General features: G+C 36.0%; 1 protein-coding gene across 1 annotated transcript in view; it reads right to left on the bottom strand.

Moving 5' to 3' along the window:
* DNAJC1 (DnaJ heat shock protein family (Hsp40) member C1) overlaps positions 1-19977 on the bottom strand; it is a 221766-nt gene that overhangs the window by 133699 nt on the left and 68090 nt on the right. Inside the window, exons 2-3 of the mRNA XM_045858177.1 lie at positions 3579-3680; positions 3051-3097 (exon numbers count right to left, since the gene is read on the bottom strand). Coding sequence (XP_045714133.1) covers positions 3051-3097; positions 3579-3680 — 149 coding nt within the window. The remainder of the gene's footprint in view (positions 1-3050; positions 3098-3578; positions 3681-19977) is intronic.

Genomic DNA, 19977 nt, shown 5'->3' with positions numbered 1-19977 from the left:
GTTATTTTCACACTGTAGTCTTTGCCTTTGGGAGGAAAAAAGGCTTCAAAGTTTACTCACAATTGCACTCCTAGGAATCTACCCAAGAGAACTGAAAACCATCTGTTCACACAAAGACTTGTGTTTGAATGTTCATGGCAACATTGTTCATTATAGCCAGAAAGTGGAAACAAACGAAATGTCTACCAGTTGGTGAATAGATAAAGAAAAGTGGTGGGTGGAATACTATTCAGTAGTAAAAAAAGAATGAACTATTGGTATATGCTACAATATGGATGTACTTCAAAAACATTATGGTAACAGAAAGAAGCCAGCTGCAAAAGACCATATATTACATGATCTCATTAATGTGAAATGTCCAGAAAAAATAAATTTATAGATACAAAAAGATTAAGTGATTGCCTAGGGCTGGGGTCAGAGTGTGGACTGCTTGCAAATAAGCTTGAGGAAGTGTTTGGGGGTGATGAGGTGTTTTAAAACTGGATTGTGGTTGTTTGCACAACTCTGTAAATTCACTAAAATTCACTGAATTATGCACTTAAGACATGTGACTTTTATAGTAAGCAAATTCTATCTAAATAAGGCTATTTTAAAAATAAAATAAAATTTGTCTCTTTCTTAAAAAAGTAAAAATGTTATCCAGTTATTTATTTCATTGTTACCCCTTTTCTACCAAAATTTAAAGAATGCACCTGATTTTAGTGAAAACACAATTATTTGTAAGGGAAATGAAAAGGAAAACATGTCTACGACAATTTTCCAGATTGCAAATTCCTGGAAGGTCACAAATTTAAAAACATTTATTTAAAGAATATTTATAATAAATGTGATACCAAAGAGCATTTTTTTAAATACCAGTGTAAGACAATCTTGTAAAAGATAAAAACTGACTATGTTCATTTTTCTTCCCTCTAAAGGAATTATAAACATTAGGTAATTGTCTGTAGAGGTGATTTCTTCTATATGTTTAAATACTCATAGGTCACCTGCCCTGGGCACAAGCTTTAGAGGAGAGATTCTTAGCTTGATTAGTTAAGACTTTTGCCTCAGGGAAAACCAGCTACCAAAGAGTTACTTGTCCCTAAAGGGGTATAAACACTATAGCTGTTCGTGTAACTGTCAGATCCACTTTTTTCCTACTAACATACTCTAAAATAAATGCAAAGGGAACTAACCCTAAGAAGAAAATGTTAGATAGGTCTACATTAATTTATAAATAAGAAGTGATTTGTTCTGAAAATTGATAAATAATTTGAGTAACTGAAAGAAAGTTTACTAACTTTTAAGAAAACTGCAAGCAAGAAGACAAAATCTAATGCCAAAGATGTAGGAAGACTAAATAAAGCTATTTGTACAGACACACTCTTGATGTGTGAAACAAAACTTGGGGTTCAGTGAGAGAAACCAACTAGAAAATATGCACAGAGTGAGCAACACTTCTTTCAACATACTTCTAGGACTCTTTCAACACTATGGATTATCTCAAACCAGAGGAATGTTGGCTACGGTATCTGGACCAATGCCAGCCCTTGTTATAAAGCAAAGAACACTTCAAGAGCATATCTTGAGTCCTTGCTTTGCAATCTGCCAAACTGAGGTATTCAAATTAAAGAGGATGAGAACCAAGAGTGGTAGCTAACATTTTAGGATATAGAATAATTCCACATAATATATTTGAAGAAAGATTCAAAATGTCACATAGAATAACTTGGGAGGGAGGGAGTTGTCTTTAAGAATACTAGCTGGCCTTAGCCTAAAATCTCAAATATACTTTTTTCTTTAAAGGTACTATTTTACTGTAGAGCAAAATTCAAACTGTGGATTGTGGCCCACTGGTGGCTCATGAAATCGATTTAGTTGACCACACTAGCATTGTTTTACACAAAGAAAAATGACTTAGTCTAGCCTAGCCTAGAATAGAAAATATCAGTGTTTCACTCAAAAGTATTTTGTGAAATTTGTTTCATGTGTCTGTCTGTTTGTCCTGAGGCATGATATAAAATGTATTTTTTACTGTAAGCCTGATTGAAAAAGCTTTGAAACCCATCACGATATTGTCTACATTCCACACAGTCTGAAGTAGAAAAAAGGGGCCTCTCTGCTGTCTCCTCTTAAGTCACTGGTACTATAAACTGTTGTATAAATATATTACTACTCTTCTGAAGAGGGCACGGAGAAGTCTCCAAGTGAAGGGCTGCCTCCACTAACTAACCCTAAAAGCAGAATCACTAGAGCAGAGGAAGGGAAGGGAAGGGAAGGGAAGGGAAAGGGAAGGGAAAGGGAAGGGAAAGGGAAGGGAAAGGGAAGGGAAAGGGAAGGGAAAGGGAAGGGAAAGGGAAGGGAAAGGGAAGGGAAAGGGAAGGGAAAGGGAAGGGAAAGGGAAGGGAAAGGGAAGGGAAAGGGAAGGGAAAGGGAAGGGGAAGGGAAAGGGAAGGGAAAGGGAAGGGAAGGGAAGGGAAGGGAAGGGAAGGGAAGGGAAGGGAAGGGAAGGGAAGGGAAAGAGGCAAAACAAACAGGAGAAAGAGGCAAATATTTTTCTTTCACTCCTATCTTCTACACACTCATATAAGTCTTTTCTCTCACTCACAAATTGGGTTTATTATTTTGTGAGGAAACATCAAGAGATGGTAATAATTTGAATATCACCAACAGCCTAATTACAAAACATTTAAGGAACAGGAAAGAAAAAGGACCACTACACACAGATAGGAGCTATTACTGATATATCAAAAATGAACTGACATGTTTGAAATCAAGTGGTATTTGTATTTCCCAAGGCTTAGACACTTGTTAAAAATCTTATTTAATGAAGTCATGACTTACTAACATTCTGACTCATGATCCTAAAGTCTCTAAGTATTGAATCAACCTAGTGAACTTTCAATATAAATTAACTCTGCTCTAAAGATACATTTTAAAAACATTGCATTTCTTGAAAGGAACAAAAATAAAAAACTTATAATAAACTGTTTAATATGATGATTTTTCCCTATATAAACTGAGACATCAAACTATAACATCTTAATTCAAAAGTAGAAATAAATACTCACCTCTGCCTTCGTTCATCATCCTTTAAAACTTCATAAATGGCCACCAACTAAAATAGAAGCATTACTTTAAAATAAAAATACTCTGAACTGTAAGAAATTACATAGGAAGGTGAATATGCTATAATGTACATGCAGAAAAAAGTGTTCATAAATACAACACATTGATAAAACCTTAATTATAAGTAATATTTTCTGTCTTTAGTAACACCTTACAAGGTTAACAATGCTTATACCAAAGTAAATCTTTGTGGAAGATACAAAAATAATCATCTTAAAATGCGCTTTTAAAAAGCAAAAGTGCTAATTTGGACAAAAAGTTATGACAATTATGACTCTCCAAGAATTTAGAGATTCTAACATAAAAAATGTTAGTAAAAACATATTTTGTAAAAAACTGAATAACATATATACATTATATTTCTAAACTACATCCTCATTTTCAAATGGAATTATTTTACATATAAGTTACTATTTCTACCATAAACCTTTATAAATTTGTCACAAAACACAACAACATATTTCACTTACTTGTCTAAACTGAGTTTCTGCATTTTCATCTTTATTCTTGTCTGGATGCAAAGTTAATGAAAGCTTACGATATGCTTTTCTAATGTCTGCAGATGAAGCATCCTGGAGGTGGTGGGGGGGAGGTGAAAAACACAAAGCAAACTTTGTCAGAAGAAGAAATTCCCAGAACCTTGTTAAGATCTGAGATGACAGCCAACCAAGTGCAGGACCCCAGGCAATGTAATTTGAGCAATCAGTCTAACAACCAGGCTATGCAACTGGTCTGCCCCACATGACTGAACAATTACTCAGTCTAATTTGGCTCTTCTCTTAACTTTTCATTACCATACAGTCATTTAGAGAAGACAGTATTTGGCAAAACTTTTCAAACACTTGCCTTCCTAAAATTAACCAATAAATCTTTTTCAGTAATTAGGAGATCAAAAAGAAACAAATTAAAAATTAATACATCTGTGTGCCTTAAATGTCTTTATTTGAGAATGTTAAGGCCAGTTTCTGAATTCCAGGCTTACCATATGTGGTTTCTTCATTGTTAATTACATTAAATTTACCACCAGACAACAACCTATGGAATGTCAATTTCACATGTCATAAGTATGTCTATATGAAGGTAGTTAAATCTGAACTTATCCAAAATAATTATAATTAAAAGTAGCTGTGTATATTGTACTTAACACTTTTTTTTTTCAGTACTTTAAAGATTGTCTTTAAAGGTGTCCAGTTTCCAAAGTCTGGTTTGCAGAAATAAATTTGCCCACTATGTATGTATTACTATTATAGTTTAAATATATTTAAAAGGTCATTGATAGTTCAGTAAGAGTACTTTGGATTAAGTGGATATTGAAGTTAGATCTTAAGTAATCCTCTGTGTACTGGTAGATGCAGAGAACATCATCTTACATGGCCATTACAAAAGACAACAACAAATAATAATGAAATACAATAGTAAAGAACGCACTGTCAAGTTAGCTTTAAAACTATCTCCACTAAGTTTAAAATTTATTCCAATAACTAACATGTCCATAGTGGGACAAATGATAATAAAGTTGCTTATTAAATTTTATATTATTTTATAGCTGAATATTTGTCCAATTAATTTCTAAAAAAACTACTAAAAAGTTAAAATGACTAAAACACCAAAACAAACAAAAATCTCTATACCTGGGACTAAATAAGTGTTAAAGAAATAAAGATGACAAGAGGCAAAATAAGACTATATATAATTAGTCTGTTAAGCTTTACTGTATAAACGATTATTTTCATTACTGTTCTGGAGCTTATTGCTACAGGCTATCAATCAACTTAACAGTTTTAACTTAGGTGTGAAATTTTTTGTGACTTGTGGAGAGGTGAGGAGCTATAAAATTAACAAAGTAAGTTCTGTGGGTAATATGGTTATATTTTCATTCTAATTTGTTAAATGGAATCGATGTATTTCTTATACCTAAATAATAGACAACAGGTAGTAGAAAATGATAATTATTTACTGAAAATCTGTGATGAAAATTTTGTTGAGCAAAGAGGTCATGTCAAATGAATTTAAGACTTCAACTTTAGATTTTATTAAAACTTGTGACTGTATCATAGAGAAATTCCAAAAGTAGATTTCTTACAAAGTAGGAGCTTATGTATTTTCTTGAGTTACAAAATCAGTACATGTTCATTATGGAGCATCTATGACTTACTTAAAAATAAAAATGACTAATAGTCTCGAAAGGCATTTCCTTTATTTCAGTCTTGCTATGATGACCCCAATCCTCCAATTTTTTTTCCACAGTATGTACTCTATGTAACCAGATGGCTCTCCTATTTCAAATTCTGCAATAACTCCCAAGTGCCTTCATCATCTGTCTTTTCCAATCCTTTTAGCTTTATCTTCCACTATCTTGGCCCATCCTTTTAGTTGCCCAGATTATTACACATTAGAAGGCTGTTCCCATAAATGTGTAATGATCTGTTTTGCACCCAGTTGTAGATATAGTTTTGTCCTAAGGAAATACAGACCAGTCTTGCCTGACTATTTTCCTCTTAAGAATTTGCTCAGTAAGGTGATTTCATCAATAAACTCCACTCTGCATGGATAGAACTGAAAACTTCAAAGATTTCCCTATAAAAACATGCTCTAGACAAGTTGCAACTTAAACTGCCTTATACATGTATTAAATTTTAGTTAATTACTTAATGAATATTAACTTATTTTATTCTTTTAACAAAGCTATGCATAAGTATAGTTTTTATCAGGCCCATTTCACTGGTGAGGTAAGTGAAGCAAAAAGAGGTTAAGTAATTTGCTTAAGTTCATACTGCCGGTAAATACATGAAAACAGAATTCAAACCCAGAAAATACTGCATCATATTCAGAGCTCTCTATGTTGGCTCTTTAGACTCAATTAGTAGATTTGGGCTAGCCATTTCACAAGGGGCTACAGCTTTGGAAAGGCAATGAAAACAATGGCTACATTCTTATTGATCTGATAAACTATATGGAAAACCTCCACACAACTACAGTGTGAATATGGTCAATGGTATTTTTAAAAGTAAAGACCCCAACAACCAATCAGCTGCTCCAAGACAAAGAAATATGGCCCAAATGAAAGAACAGAGAACAAAACCTCAGTAAGAGAACTAAGTGATGAGGAGATTGCCAACCAATCTGATGGAGAATTTAAAGCCCTGGTAATCAAAATGCTCACAGAACTGACTTGAGCTTGGTCAAAAAATAAAAAATATCCAAAATGAAATAAGGCAAAATATTCAGGGAATCAACAGTGACAAGAAGAAAACCAGGATTAAAAGCAATGATTTGGAACAAAAGGAAGAAATAAACATCCAACTGCATCAGAATGAAGAAACAAGAATCCAAAAAAAAAATGAAGAGAGGCTGAGGATTCTCTGGGACAATCTGAAACATTCCAATATCCAAATTATAGGGGTGCCAGAAGGAGAAGAACAGCAGCAAGAAATTGAAAACTTGTTTGAACAAATAACGAAGGAAAACTTCCCCAATCTGGTGAAGGAAACAGATTTCCAGGAAGCCCAGAGAGTCCCAAAGAAGTTGGACCCAAAGAGGAACACACTAAGGCACATCATCATGAAGTTACCCAAGATTAAAGACAAAGAGAAAATCCTAAAAGCAGCAAGAGATAAGGAGACAGTTACCTACAAAGGAATTCCCATAAGGCTATCAGCTGATTTCTCAAAATAAACCTTACAGGCAAGAAGAGGCTGGAAAGAAGTATTTGAAGTCATGAAAGGCAAGGACCTACATCCAAGATTGCTCTATCCAGCAAAGCTTTCATTTAGAATGGAAGGGCAGATAAAGTGCTTCCCAGATAAGGTCAAGTTAAAGGAGTTCATCATCACCAAATCCTTATTATACGAAACATTAAAGGGGCTTATCTAAGAAAAAGAAGATCAAAAATAGGAACAATAAAATGACAACACACTCACAACTATCAACAAGTGAACCTAAAAGAAGAACAATGAAAACAAAAACTAAGCAAACAACCAGAACAGGACAGAATCAGAGAAATGGACATCACACAGAGGGAGTTCAGTGGAGGGGGGATGGGAGGAATAGGGGGGAAAAGGTACAGGGAGGAAGAAGCATAATTAGTAGGCATAAAATAGATGAGGAGAGATAAAAAATGGTACAGGAAACAAAGGACTCAAAGAACTTATATGTACATCCTATAGACATGAACTAAGGGGGGGAATGCTGCAGGGTTGGGGAACAGGGTGGAAGGGGGATAAAAGAGGGAAAATTGGGAAAACTGTAATAGCATAATCAATAAAAAATACTTTAAAAAGCCATAAATAATAAACAAAGACCCTGATGTATGTTAGGTTTTCTAACACATTTTACACCATATTTCTACTAGAAACCTGGCTGTTAGAACATATATCTCCTATACTCAATAGATTAGATCTTTTATCTCTCTGGCTTGCAGAGAAATAATTTTGAAAGGATTACAGGTGGACTAGCCATCTTTAATACTGTAGATATCAGGATATCTACTGAGTTTAATTGCCAGAATTATTTTCCTTCTAAACTGGATAAGGTTCTTTGACAAGAAGACATGAATTGTCTTAATACTTGGATAACTTCTATAAAGAGGAGACATATGGTCATTCATTCTTTAAAAAAAAATCTATGACAGCAGTGTGTTTGTCAAAATTGTAACAATGCAATGGGACATTAGCAAAAATGGAAGAGTAGGGAACTCCAAGGAACTTGCCCTGAAAACAAACAATAAATAATCTGGTAAAAACTGTCCAAATTAACTTTATCTGAACTGCACAAACAAGTCCAAGTATTACAGCAATCAGGCAGGCACTCAATCAAGAAAAAGGTAGCTCATTATCAGGTAGGTCTTGAAGATGACAATCTGAATTCTTGGTGTGGGTTCCTAGTGCTGGAGGATCAAAGCAGACCTTGTTCTTAAAAAACAAAACTGTTGTTTTTTTCTTTGTTTGGTCTGTCATTGGCTCCCTGACAAATTGTGTAAGGGCCTACCCTTACTTTACCAAACACAGAACTCTTCCAAGGCAGAGGCAACTAACCAGGACATCAGTCAAAAACATTCAAAGGTAAATTTGTAAGCTGGTGCCAAACAGGCAAGAGATAGCTATTGGAGCATACAACAGACACAACAAGAAGCCTGGAAAAAAGATTGGAGTAAGATGCTTTGGAAATACGGGCTTTGAAAAGCTCCACATATTCCTCGGAAACCACTAGATCACGTGCATACCCAAGGTGGCGTATATATGCAGAAAGAGTATTTAGAACCTTCTGAGAAGACCCTAAATTCTCACTACTGGCTGTTCCTTAGGCTGTGCTCAAGCAGGGAATGAGAACCCTGAAAAGGGGATTCCTGAAGGGAATCTTTCCGTGAGAGAATCCTGAAAGCAGTGAGAAACAACTCATAATGTGTAAGTGATCTTCAATAATACTATCAGCTAATTTCTCATAAAAACCAAGGAAACTAGAAGGTACTAAAATGACATACATACAGTGCTAAAAAATATGTATTAATCAAGAATTCTATATCCAACAAAACTGTCTCTCAAAAATATAAAGAAATCAAGATATTTCAATTAAAAATTGACAATACACTGTTAGTACCCTTGTTCTACAAGAAATGCTCCAGGGAATCCCTTCAGGATAAAAGGAAAAAATACTAAAAAGTGACTCAAATCCGCATGAAAAATAAAGAACACTAGTAAAGATCACTAAATAAATACTAGAGCAATAATTATAAATCTGTGTCATAAGTAAAATAATAACAAATCTATGTCCACAGGCACAGATGTATAAAGATGTAATGTGTCACATTAGTTACATAAGGAAGGGAAACAGCTATGTAGAAAATGCAATATTTATTATTGAAACTAAACTGGTATTAATTTAAATTAGATTGCTGTAACTTAAGATGTTAATTGTGATCCCCATGGCAAACACTTTAAAAAATCTATTATAGTAAGAGAAATAAAAAAAATAATAAAATGATACTCTAGAAAATGAGACCTGAGACAAAAGAAATAAGTAAAGAAGGAATTGAGGAACACAGAAGATATAAAACATATGGAAAAGAGCAAGTGCCAAAAGTAAGTCTATCCATATCCATGATTATTTTAAATGTCATTGGATTAAGCTCTCCAATTAAAAGTCAGAGAGTACTGGAATGGATTAGGTACAAACACAATTCAACAACATAGTTTCTACAAGAGATACATTTTAGAACAAAAAAATGTTGAAAGTGAGTGGATAGAAAAAAATATTAAATGCAAACAGTAACCAAAAGAGAGTGGAATGGCTATAGTAACAATGCAAAAAGCTTAATGGGCTTCAGATAATTGTTAAGAGACACAGACATTGTATAATGACAAAAAGGTCAATCCATCAAAAAGATGTAACAGCCCCGAACAGTGCAACTCGGTTGGGCATCATCCCATAAACCAAAAGCTCATCAGTATGATTCCCTGTCAGGGCACGTTCTTAGAGTGTGGGTTCCATCTCTGGTAGGGGCATGTGTGAGAGGCAACTGATCAATGTTTCTCTCTTACATCCATGTTTTTCTCCATTTCTCTGTCCCTCCCTTCCCCTCTCTCTAAAAATAAATATTTGTTTAAATATAGATGATATAATAGTTATAAAAATATGAGTTATATGTACCTAACAACCTACACCTAAATAAAGCAAAGACTTAAATGAATTAAAAGGGAGAAATAGAGTATTTGTACAGCAATAGTTGGAAATTTGAACATCCCACTTTCAATAATGACTAAAGAAATTAGACAGAATATTAGACAGAAAACAGAAGACTTGACAACAATATAAACCAACTGAAGCTACCTAATAGATATCTAATAGATATCCAATAGACACTACCTAATAGATAGATAGCAAATATCTATAACATTCCATCCAACAGCAGAATACACTTGAAACATTCTCTACGACAGACCAGATATAGACCACAATCTGAGTATCAATAAATTTTAAAAGATTTGAATCATACAAAGTAAGTTCTCCAACCACAAGGGGATAAAATTAGAAATCAATGACAGAAAGAAATCAGAAAAATTCACAAATATGTGGAAATTAAACAGTACACTTGTAAGCAACCAATGAGTCAAAAAACAAATTTTAAAAATGTTAAAATATATTTTGGCAAGTATGAAAAGTGCCACCATCCACTGTATTGTCTCCCTAAAAGATACCTGTGTACTTGTTAAAAGAACATATTCAACAAGAAGCCAAAAACTGTACTCTTGAAGCATAAAACTTGAAAAGATCTAGAGAACTTTTTTCCATTGACATTAAGACTGTTTGAGATTGAAACTGGAAATGTCATGAAATTTCAGGATTAAATCATTTTTTTATCACTTAAAATTTTATTTTAAATTTGTAGTAATACATTTTTTATTGTAATTTTTCCAATTTTACCACTGATCCTCCCTAAACCCTTTTGCACCTCTGCCCAACTCTCTTCCCCTGTATTCGTCACACTGTTGTCCATGTCCATGAATACTTTTTCTTTTTTGCTTAATCTTTCTACCACCAACGCCCACCCCTGAGCTGTCAGACTGCTCTCTCTATTTATGAGTCTGTCTGTATTTTGTTTGTTAGTTCAGTTTGTTCATTAGATTCTGCATATGAGTGAAAGCATCAGTAGTTCTCTTTCTCTGACTGGCTAATTTCACTTAACATAATGTTCTCCAGGTCCATTCATGCTGTAGCAAAGGGTGAAACTGTCTTCCTTTTTACAGCTGAAAGTATTCCATTGGATAAATATACCATAGGTGCTTTATATGTTCAACTACTGATGGACATGGCTATTGTTAAATAATGCTGCAATGAACACAGAGGTGCATATATTCTTTTGAATTACTGTTTCGGGATTCCTCAGATATATTCCCAGAATGGGATTGCTGGGTCATAAAGCAGTTACATTTAAATTTTTTGGAGTTAACTCCGTACTGCTTTCCACAGTGGCTGCACCAATCGGCATTCCTACCAACAATGCAGAATGGTTCCCTTTTCTCCATATCCTCTCCATCACTTATTTGTTGATTCATTGAAGACAGCTATTCTAACAGTGTGAGGTGATATCTCATCATGGTTCTACTTTTCATTTCTCTGATATGATTAGTGATGTTCAGCATCTTTTCATATATATGTCCATTGGTCATCTGTATGTTCTCTTCAGAGAAGTGTCTATTCAGTCCCTTATTAAATTTTTCAATTGGATTTTTTTTGGGTGCTATGTTGTATGACTTTTTCATACATTTTGGATATTAATCCCTTAGCAAATGTATCAGTAACTATGTTCTCCCATTAAGTGGGCTGTCTTTTTATTTTGTTGATGGTTTCCTTTGCTGTGCAAAAGCTTGTTAGTTTGCTGTAATCGTATTTGCTTATTTTTTCTTTTATTTCCCTTGCCTGGGAAGATATGTCAGAAAAAATATTGCTAGGAGCAACATCTGAGATTTCACTGCCTGTTTTCTTCTAGGATTTTTTGGTTTGGGGTCTTATATTTAAGTCTTCAATCCATGTTCAATTTATTCTTGTATGAGGCACTAAGAGGGTGGTGTAGTTTCTTTTTTCTGCATTTATCTGTCTGATTTCATGACTTACTGAATAAACTATCTGTAGCCCATTGTATGTTTTTGCCTCCTCTATTAAATATTGACTATAAAGGTGTAGGTTTATTTCTGGGTCCTCTTTTCTGGTTCATTGATTTTTGTGCCTGTTTTTATGCCAATATGATGCTGTTTTGATTAGTGTGACCTTAGAGTATAGTTTAATACAGATAGCATGATTCCTTCAACTTTGTTGTTCTTTCTCAAGATCACTGTCACTATTTGGGATCTTTTGGTTTCCATATAAATTTTTCAAATATTAGTACTAGTGCTGTAAAATATGTTATTGGTATCTTGATAGGAATAGCATTGAATCTATATATTGCTTTGGTTAGTATGGACATTTTAATGATATAGTAGGGATACAAGGGATACAAGATTAACATAAAAATATTAGTTGTATTTCTATACTCTAGTGATTGCAAAATATGAAAATAAAATTAAGACAAGTCCTTTACAATAGTATCAAAAAGAATAAAATACTCAAGAATAAGTTTAACAAAAGAAGTGCAATATTTGTACACTGTAAACTATACAGCATTGCCGAAATGAAAGAAAATCTAAATAAATGGAGAGACATCCACATTCTTGACTGAAAGACTTAATATTAGCATGGTAATACTACCCAGGTTCATCGACAGATTTAATGCAAATGCTGTCAAAATCCTACCTACTATTTGGAAGAAATCTAAATAATTATCCTAATATTCACATTGAAATGCCAGAGACCCAGAATAGCTATAACACATTGAAAACACAGTTGGAGGATTTATACATCCTGATTTCAAAACGTACAATAAAGCTATAATAATTGAACAGTGTGGTCATGGCATACGGTTACACATATAACTCAACAAAAGAATTCAAGGTCCAAAAATAAACCAATTCATCTATAGTCAACAAGGGTGCCAAGATCGTTCAACAGAGGAATTATAGTCTTTTTAACAAATGATGTTAAGACAACTAGATATCCACATACAAAAAATGACGCTGGACCCTTAGCTCATCCAATGTTAAAAAAATTAACTCAAAGTTAACCAAAATCCTAAATGTAAGGGCAAAACTATATGCCTTTTAGAAGAAAACATAGAAGTAAATCTACAGGACGTTGGATTTTATAATGGATTCTTAGCTATGACATCAAAAGAATAGGCAAAGAAAACACAGACATTGTACTTTATCAAAACTTAAAACTTTGTAGCCACTGTGCAAAACTTTAGTAATTCCTTTAAAAAATAAATGTAGAATTACCACATGATGTAGTAATTACACTCTGTGGTATTTATTAAACAGAATGAAATCAGGTGTTTAAACAAAGACTTGTACACAAATTGTTCAAAGAAGTATTATTCACAACACCCAAAAAGTGGAAACAACCCAAATAGCCACCAACTAATAAATGGACAAACAAAACGTGATATAAGTATGTTATCCATACAATGAATATTAGCAGACATGAAAACAAATGAGTACCAATACATGCTACTATAATCTGAATTATCTCTGATCTGATGCAGCTCAACACAGAGATGCTTAAAATGTGTAGGTTTAAACATAAATAAGCCACTTACTAGCCATGTGATTTTGGACAAATTAACTGGTCTAAGTCTCAATTTCTCATCTGTAAAATGGGGATGATAGTGCTATAACACCTAAAAGATTGCTGTGGTGTTTAAATTATGAATAATGTGCTAATCATATAGTTAGTGTTGTTTGAATAACACTATTATTTTAAATATAGGCTTTTAGAAAGTCACAATTTCTCCTCCATTTTAACACTTGGCAAATCTGACTTGTTTATTTGGATTCATGCATTAGCCCATGAGAAATAGAGAACTGAGGAGAGTAAAATAGATTGAGGTTTTCTTAAATTTATTGATTTGGCAATGTATATTGAATACCTACTACACGCAAGCATTCAGGATATAATAGTAAACAAATACAACCTCTAATCTCAAAGAATTCTGCAAAGTAAGAGCACTGAAAACTTTGCCTTAAGTAACCCAAGAGAAATTTCTCATTTTACTTTATGTCAGAGAATGGCAAACTTTTTCTGTAAAGGTCAGAGAGTGAATATTCAATATTTTAGGCTTTGCAGGCCAAAGTCTCTGTTGTAACTATTCAACTCTGCCATTGTAGTGAGAAAGCAGCCACAGGCAATATATAAACAAATGGGTGTGACAGTTTACCAATAATATTTTATTTTGAAAAATAGGTAGTAGCTCATTTTAAGCCATGGACTGTAGTTTGTTGACCCCTGATTTATAACAATGGACTGCCAATCTAAAATTCATTATATTTACAGTGGATTGGTAAATATCAGTAAATGTGCGATTCACCTTTTTTTTTTTCCTGTAAGGTTTTCCAGATGGTAGAAAATACATGACTAATTAACCAAAGCAAAAATCAGAAGACCTTATCCAGGATCTGACCAAAGAAAACTTTTAATTAAACTTCCTGTTGCCTTGAAAAAACTCAAGGATATTAAATCCAAGAGAACATGTTATTGGCTATCAGATTCAGTAAGGAAGGAAAACTATAGTTATACAAACGATATATTTAGGTATATATTAGGTATATAGTTGAAGGATTTCAAACTCTATTTAACTAACATCTGTGAATCTTAAGTAGAGTTACTACTCAAGATTAACTGCCTCAACCATAAGTAGTTCTACGTAATCTTTCTAACATGGCCCTTGAGTCATTTTCATATCTGATATTACTAATTAAAAGCTCAAGATAAACTCTTAAGAATGACTATGTTCCTTTTATCCTGGCCTTTCCACTTAAATGTATCAGTCACCAGAGTCTACTCTCTTCTGCCCCTCCCAAAAAGCCAACAAAAAATAAACAATAAACCATGTGCCTATGTACAAGTGCATTTACCAATAGAAAAACTAAATAATATAGATATTTAAAGGAAGTTGTCTCTGTTGAGTGGACCAGGAGGATAAGGCAGGACACTTGTATTCATCATACCTTCAGGACTATGGGATTTTATACCAGGTAATATAAAATTCAACATAAATTGAAAAAGGACAATGTTTTTAAAAAATACTTATTTTCCATAGTAAAAATAAATAGAATGAAGTAGTTTACTTCATGATAAATTTTAAGGCTTGGCTTCTATGGCTAATCTGCTGAAAAAGAAGCAAGGAAAGTTCTGAGTTCTTCCACACAGATCACTGTTAAAGTCAACTGCCTTTGGAGAAATCTTTTCAGATTTATGTAAGATTATCGCTTTCATTTATTCTTAGCCTTAAAAAAATACACACACACACCCCCCCAATGATAGGTCAGCGTACATCAAAATTCTGGTTACTGATGCTCATATAAATGTTTATTCTTATTAGTCTTTGAAAGTCAAGGTCAGTAAGAATGATTTGGTGACAAATCAGATCATTTCCAGTGCAGTAAAAGAGGAATGGCCCTAGTTGATGTGGCTCAGCTGGTTGGAGTATAATCCTGTAAACTGAAAGGTCACAAGTTTGTTTCCCAGCCAGGGCATGTGCCAGGGTTGCAGGTTCGGTCCCTGGTTGGGGCATAAAGAAGAAACAATTGATCAATGTTTCTCTCTCACACAGATGCTTCTCTCCTCTTTCTCCCTTCCTTCCTCTCTAAAATCAGTAGGCAGGTTCTTGGGTGAGGATAAAAAAAGAAGAGAGAGAAATGTATTCTGCTCTCTTACTTTCAACTTGTATCTAAATAAATCTGGCTTAATAACATGTTAATTTAAGTTGGACACAACTCTGCCCTCCCCTTAAGATTAAAAAGGTAAACATTCTCCAAAATGTAGATAAACAGAGTTTGCAGTCTCAAGAGACAGCTGCTTCTGGTGTCTAATTACTGGGGTACAAAGTTGGCAGGAACCTCAGATCAACCATTCACAAGACACAATCATTATTTCTGGTAATCAGATTAGTTATCTTAGACTATATTTTGCAACTAATTTATCTTGAAATGAGGTCTCTTTATCAATTCAATGGCAGGGGGGAAAAGTGAGAGGGACAGTTCTATATCAAAGAGATTTGGAGAGACAGAACAACCAGATGTAATATATGAACCTGGGTTGGTCTCTGATTCAAACAAAACCAAGATAAAAAGACATTTTGAGACAACTAGGAATATCTGAATAAAGACTAGTAGATGCTATTAAGGAATTATTATTAATTTTGGGTGGGGTCATTTGTATTATGGTTAATTAGAAAATGTCTTTAAGAGATGCATAATGTCATATATCTGATATTCATGTTGAAATATTCAGGAAAAAAGGATAATGTGGCAAAATGTTGATATCTTAAATATGGGGAATTGTTAAACTACTCACTGTATGTTTTTATATATTAATTAAAAAAAAGCAAAAAATACAGTGGTACAATGGTGAATAATAAGTCACACAACATACAATCTAAATACATTTCGATTGGTTATTTGCTAAGTGTGTTTAGTTAGTGTTCTTGAAACATAAGAGATATGCCATAAGAAACAACCAAATAATAGCTTAGAATTTAAAAAAAGGACAGAATTCCAAGATGGCTGCAGAGTAGGTGGAAGTTGTACCTGCCTGCTCCAGGCCCCAAACTGGATTTACAGCTAAATTACAGGGCAATCAACCTGAACAACCAAAGGAAGGCTAGCTGAACTAAAATGTCATAACCAAGGATTACAAAAGAAGCCACACAGAGACTTGTAAGAAGGGTGGAAATTTGGAAAGGGATAGCCTCTGCACTCAGGTGTACAGCTCAAAGGAACACTGCAGCTGCAAAACTAGTTCCCCCTAGAAGTGAGAGGTCTAAGACCCAATTACAGGGATCCCCAACCCAGAGCAACAGATGTAGGAATAAGAGCCCCTGTAGCATCTAGCAGTGAAATCAGTGGGGATTCAGTCCTCCTGGGAGACTCAGACTGCACTCCCCCTCCTCTGCCAAGGAAGAGCACTCCTGTTGTTAGAGCACTGGCTTCAGGAGATCACAGTCCAGACTCCGACTGCCTTACCCGGGTCCTGCAAAGGGGTATGCTGGCTACACCCAGGAGGGACTTGAAGGGCCCCCCTCTTTTTTTCTGGGGAGCTTATGGTGAAGACTCAGACAGTGACTAAACTGTGTGGCTTGGGAAAGAAATCCTGTCTCCCTTACCTCAAGTGAGTTCCCCTCCCCCAACCTGTTGAGTCACTCAGCCTGCCCCATTGTGGAGAGCAGGACCAATAAAATGGCATTGGTCTGATCAAGATAGCATAAAGTATATAAAACACAATGGAACCACTTATGGCAACCAAAATGGCTATCAGTCAGCCATGACACTTTGATTCAAGAGGGAAACTACCTAAGTCAGAGTAGACACATCTGGCCAAGGAGACACACCTAAGATATCTGCACAGGTAGTCAGAATAGCCACATCTACAGAGCAGGACCACCCATAGATAGGCTCCTGGGGAAATTCTCACTTGCCAGTAGGGGTGTCAAGCAGAACAGCCATTGCACCACCCATAGGCTCCTGGACAAATTCCCCACTTGGCATCAAGGGTGCCAAGACATTTATCAAAAAGACTCAGAAGGGTGGAGTATACCACTTTCAAGGCATAAATGAGGCAGGCTCCAGACCACTGCTGAGACAGCTGAGTTCCACATACCGGAGAGCTGCTCCATGTCACGCTGATCACACTTGGCATTGGCCACCAGGGGCTCTGCCCAGCTGGACTGGAAACTTTGTCTGCCCTGCTGCCCAGTTGGCTCTGGAGATCATTCCCTGCAAGATGCCAATGACTCCCTTGCCCACCATGCTATCTCCTGGGTCTGTGCCCCTCCTGGGACTCAGGTTTGTTATCCCCCATTGACTGGTGCGTGTGTGCAATTTTCTTAGATTGTCAGAGTGTGAGTAGGATATTAATGTAGTTGATGTTCTACTTTGAGTGAACCTGCATTCAATAAAAGCTGAGTGAATAGCATAGTTACTATGTGTAACTCTTGTCTATTCTTTGGTGCCAGGCTGCCCAGCAGGCAGCTAGTTGAGCAGTTGCCTGGCTGACTTACAGGAAAGACTATATCACAAACTTACACTCAGGACATCCATCCTGCTGAGTTCCATGATGCAGAGGAGCCGCACAAGTTGGGACTTTTGGCCCATCTTGCTGGGTTTGGCAGTGCAGGGGAGCTGTGAAAAGCAGGGACTTTCTACCCTGTCCTACAGAGACCAGCCACGTGGAGAGATTGGCGTTCTATGCAGAACTGAGACCATCAGTCCCATCCTGCTTGGTTCAGCAGTGCAAGAGGGCCTGGGGAGCCATGCAGAGCTGGGATTTTCAAACTGTCTCCTGTGGAGGGTCTTGCCCGGGAATCAGATGAATGAGTTCTGGGCTATGTGGATACACTATGTGAGGAGGCAAATCCAATCTCCCCTGAAAGTTCAGTCTCAGCTACCCCAGGAAGGAGAAGTGTCCATCCCCTTCCAAAAAATCTTTTGGGTACCACCTAGTATGGGAGACTGTTTGGATCAGCTCTGCCAAGTCCTGAAACCCCCGCTGGGCACAGTTCCATGGGGGGAAAAGAGAGAGGCTCAGTGGTGGACATTCAAAGTCAGAGACCCTTAGATGCTACTGTTTGGGACCAGGACAAGTGCTTAGTCCCTCCCGTGGGCTGGGCTGACATAATCCTCAAAGGGAGAATTTTTTGACCTATACTCCTGAGCAGCTGAGCTAGGCAGCTGAGCTTGCTACTGCAGAAGTAATGGCTGGTTGCACTCTGGGTGAACCTGCAGCAAGCTCCCTTAGGGGGAATTAGAGCTGCAGACTCCCGTAGAGACTAAGGGGTTTGTCTTTGAAGCGGGGTCCACTTTCTTCTCACTGAGTGCTTGACTATGTGATGCTCAAGTAGTGGACCTACTAGCCCTGTCCTCTGACCCTGGTTGCCCCCCACTACCAAGCTCTCAACCTGTGGAAGGGGCTGTGGACTCAGGCTAGCCTGGGCTCATCCATTCTTTGGAATTGTCTGCAGAAGACCAGGCAACCTCAGGAGGAGGCAAAATAACTGACAGGTAGAAGCGAACCTCAGGGAACCTCAGTACTTTTGCAGATCTGACTCCAGCCCTATAAGCTGACACTTTTACACAGATTGGCCCCTCCCGTGCACACTCAGGTTTAGTAGAAGCAGACACAAACAGTGAACAGTGAGGTAGCTACAGACAGGTAGCCCAAAGCTGATTGCATACAACGTCTGACCTTGACCTGTATCTGAATCCCACCCAAGTGGACCCAGAACCAATACAACCAGTGGTAGGCTCAGACCACACAAGACCTTGATCCAGCTAGTTACACAAGAGGCACACCCAAAAAGGGATTCCAACAGGCACCACACCCTGCTGGAAACAACTCTTCCTTGGGGGATAGCTCCTGTAGAGTGTCTCATACATGGTAATTGAGGTTTACCCTTACAGTCACCCAGCCTGGAGATATAACTCTTTCCATGGAAGGGCTAAGAGCATTCAAGACTCATCTGCAACAAGGGGTACACATAACCCACAAGAAACATTCCTGGAGCATGGAGCTCAGGTAATCTGGAAGATTGTGCCACTGAACCCAACAAGACAAGTTCATCATAAAACCATCATTAAAAATTTGAGAGTCATAGCAGATCTACCTAATACACAGAGACAAAGAAAATGCCCAAATGAGAAATCCCCAGAAAAAGAATTAAATGAAACAGATGAAAAAAAAAAAGCAACCAAAAATACCAGATGCAGAGTTTTAAAAAATGGTTAATAAGAATGCTCAAGGACCTGAGAAGAAGGATGGATGATCTCAGTGAGAACTTAAAGAGACAGCAAGAAATAAAAAGGATATAGAAAGCATTAAAAAAAAAACCCAGTCAGATGAAGAATACAATATCTGAAATTTAGAATATACTAGAAGGAATCAACAGCAGATTAGATGAATCAAAGGATCAACTCAACAAATTAGAGACAAGATAACAAAAAGCACCCAAACAGAGTATTAAAAGAAAAGAGAATTAAAGGAAACAAGGTCATAGAAACTAAAAAAATAACACAAAAGATTAATGCAACCAAAAACTGGTTCTTTGAAAAGATAAACAAGATTGATGAACCTTTAACTAGACTCATAAAAATAGAAAGAAAGAGAAACAGAGAACCCAAATAAATAAAATCAGAAATGAAAAAGGAGAAGTAACAACAGACATTACAGAAAACCAAAGGATTGTAAGGAAATACTATGAACAACTATATTCCAACAAATTGGATAACT

Source organism: Phyllostomus hastatus, unplaced genomic scaffold (genome assembly GCF_019186645.2).
Source record: "Phyllostomus hastatus isolate PE091 unplaced genomic scaffold, TTU_PhHast_1.1 phas_scaffold_1674, whole genome shotgun sequence".
NCBI lineage: Eukaryota > Metazoa > Chordata > Mammalia > Chiroptera > Phyllostomidae > Phyllostomus > Phyllostomus hastatus.
Note: the sequence above shows the minus strand (reverse complement) of the source record. Positions and strands in the feature narration are given on the sequence as shown.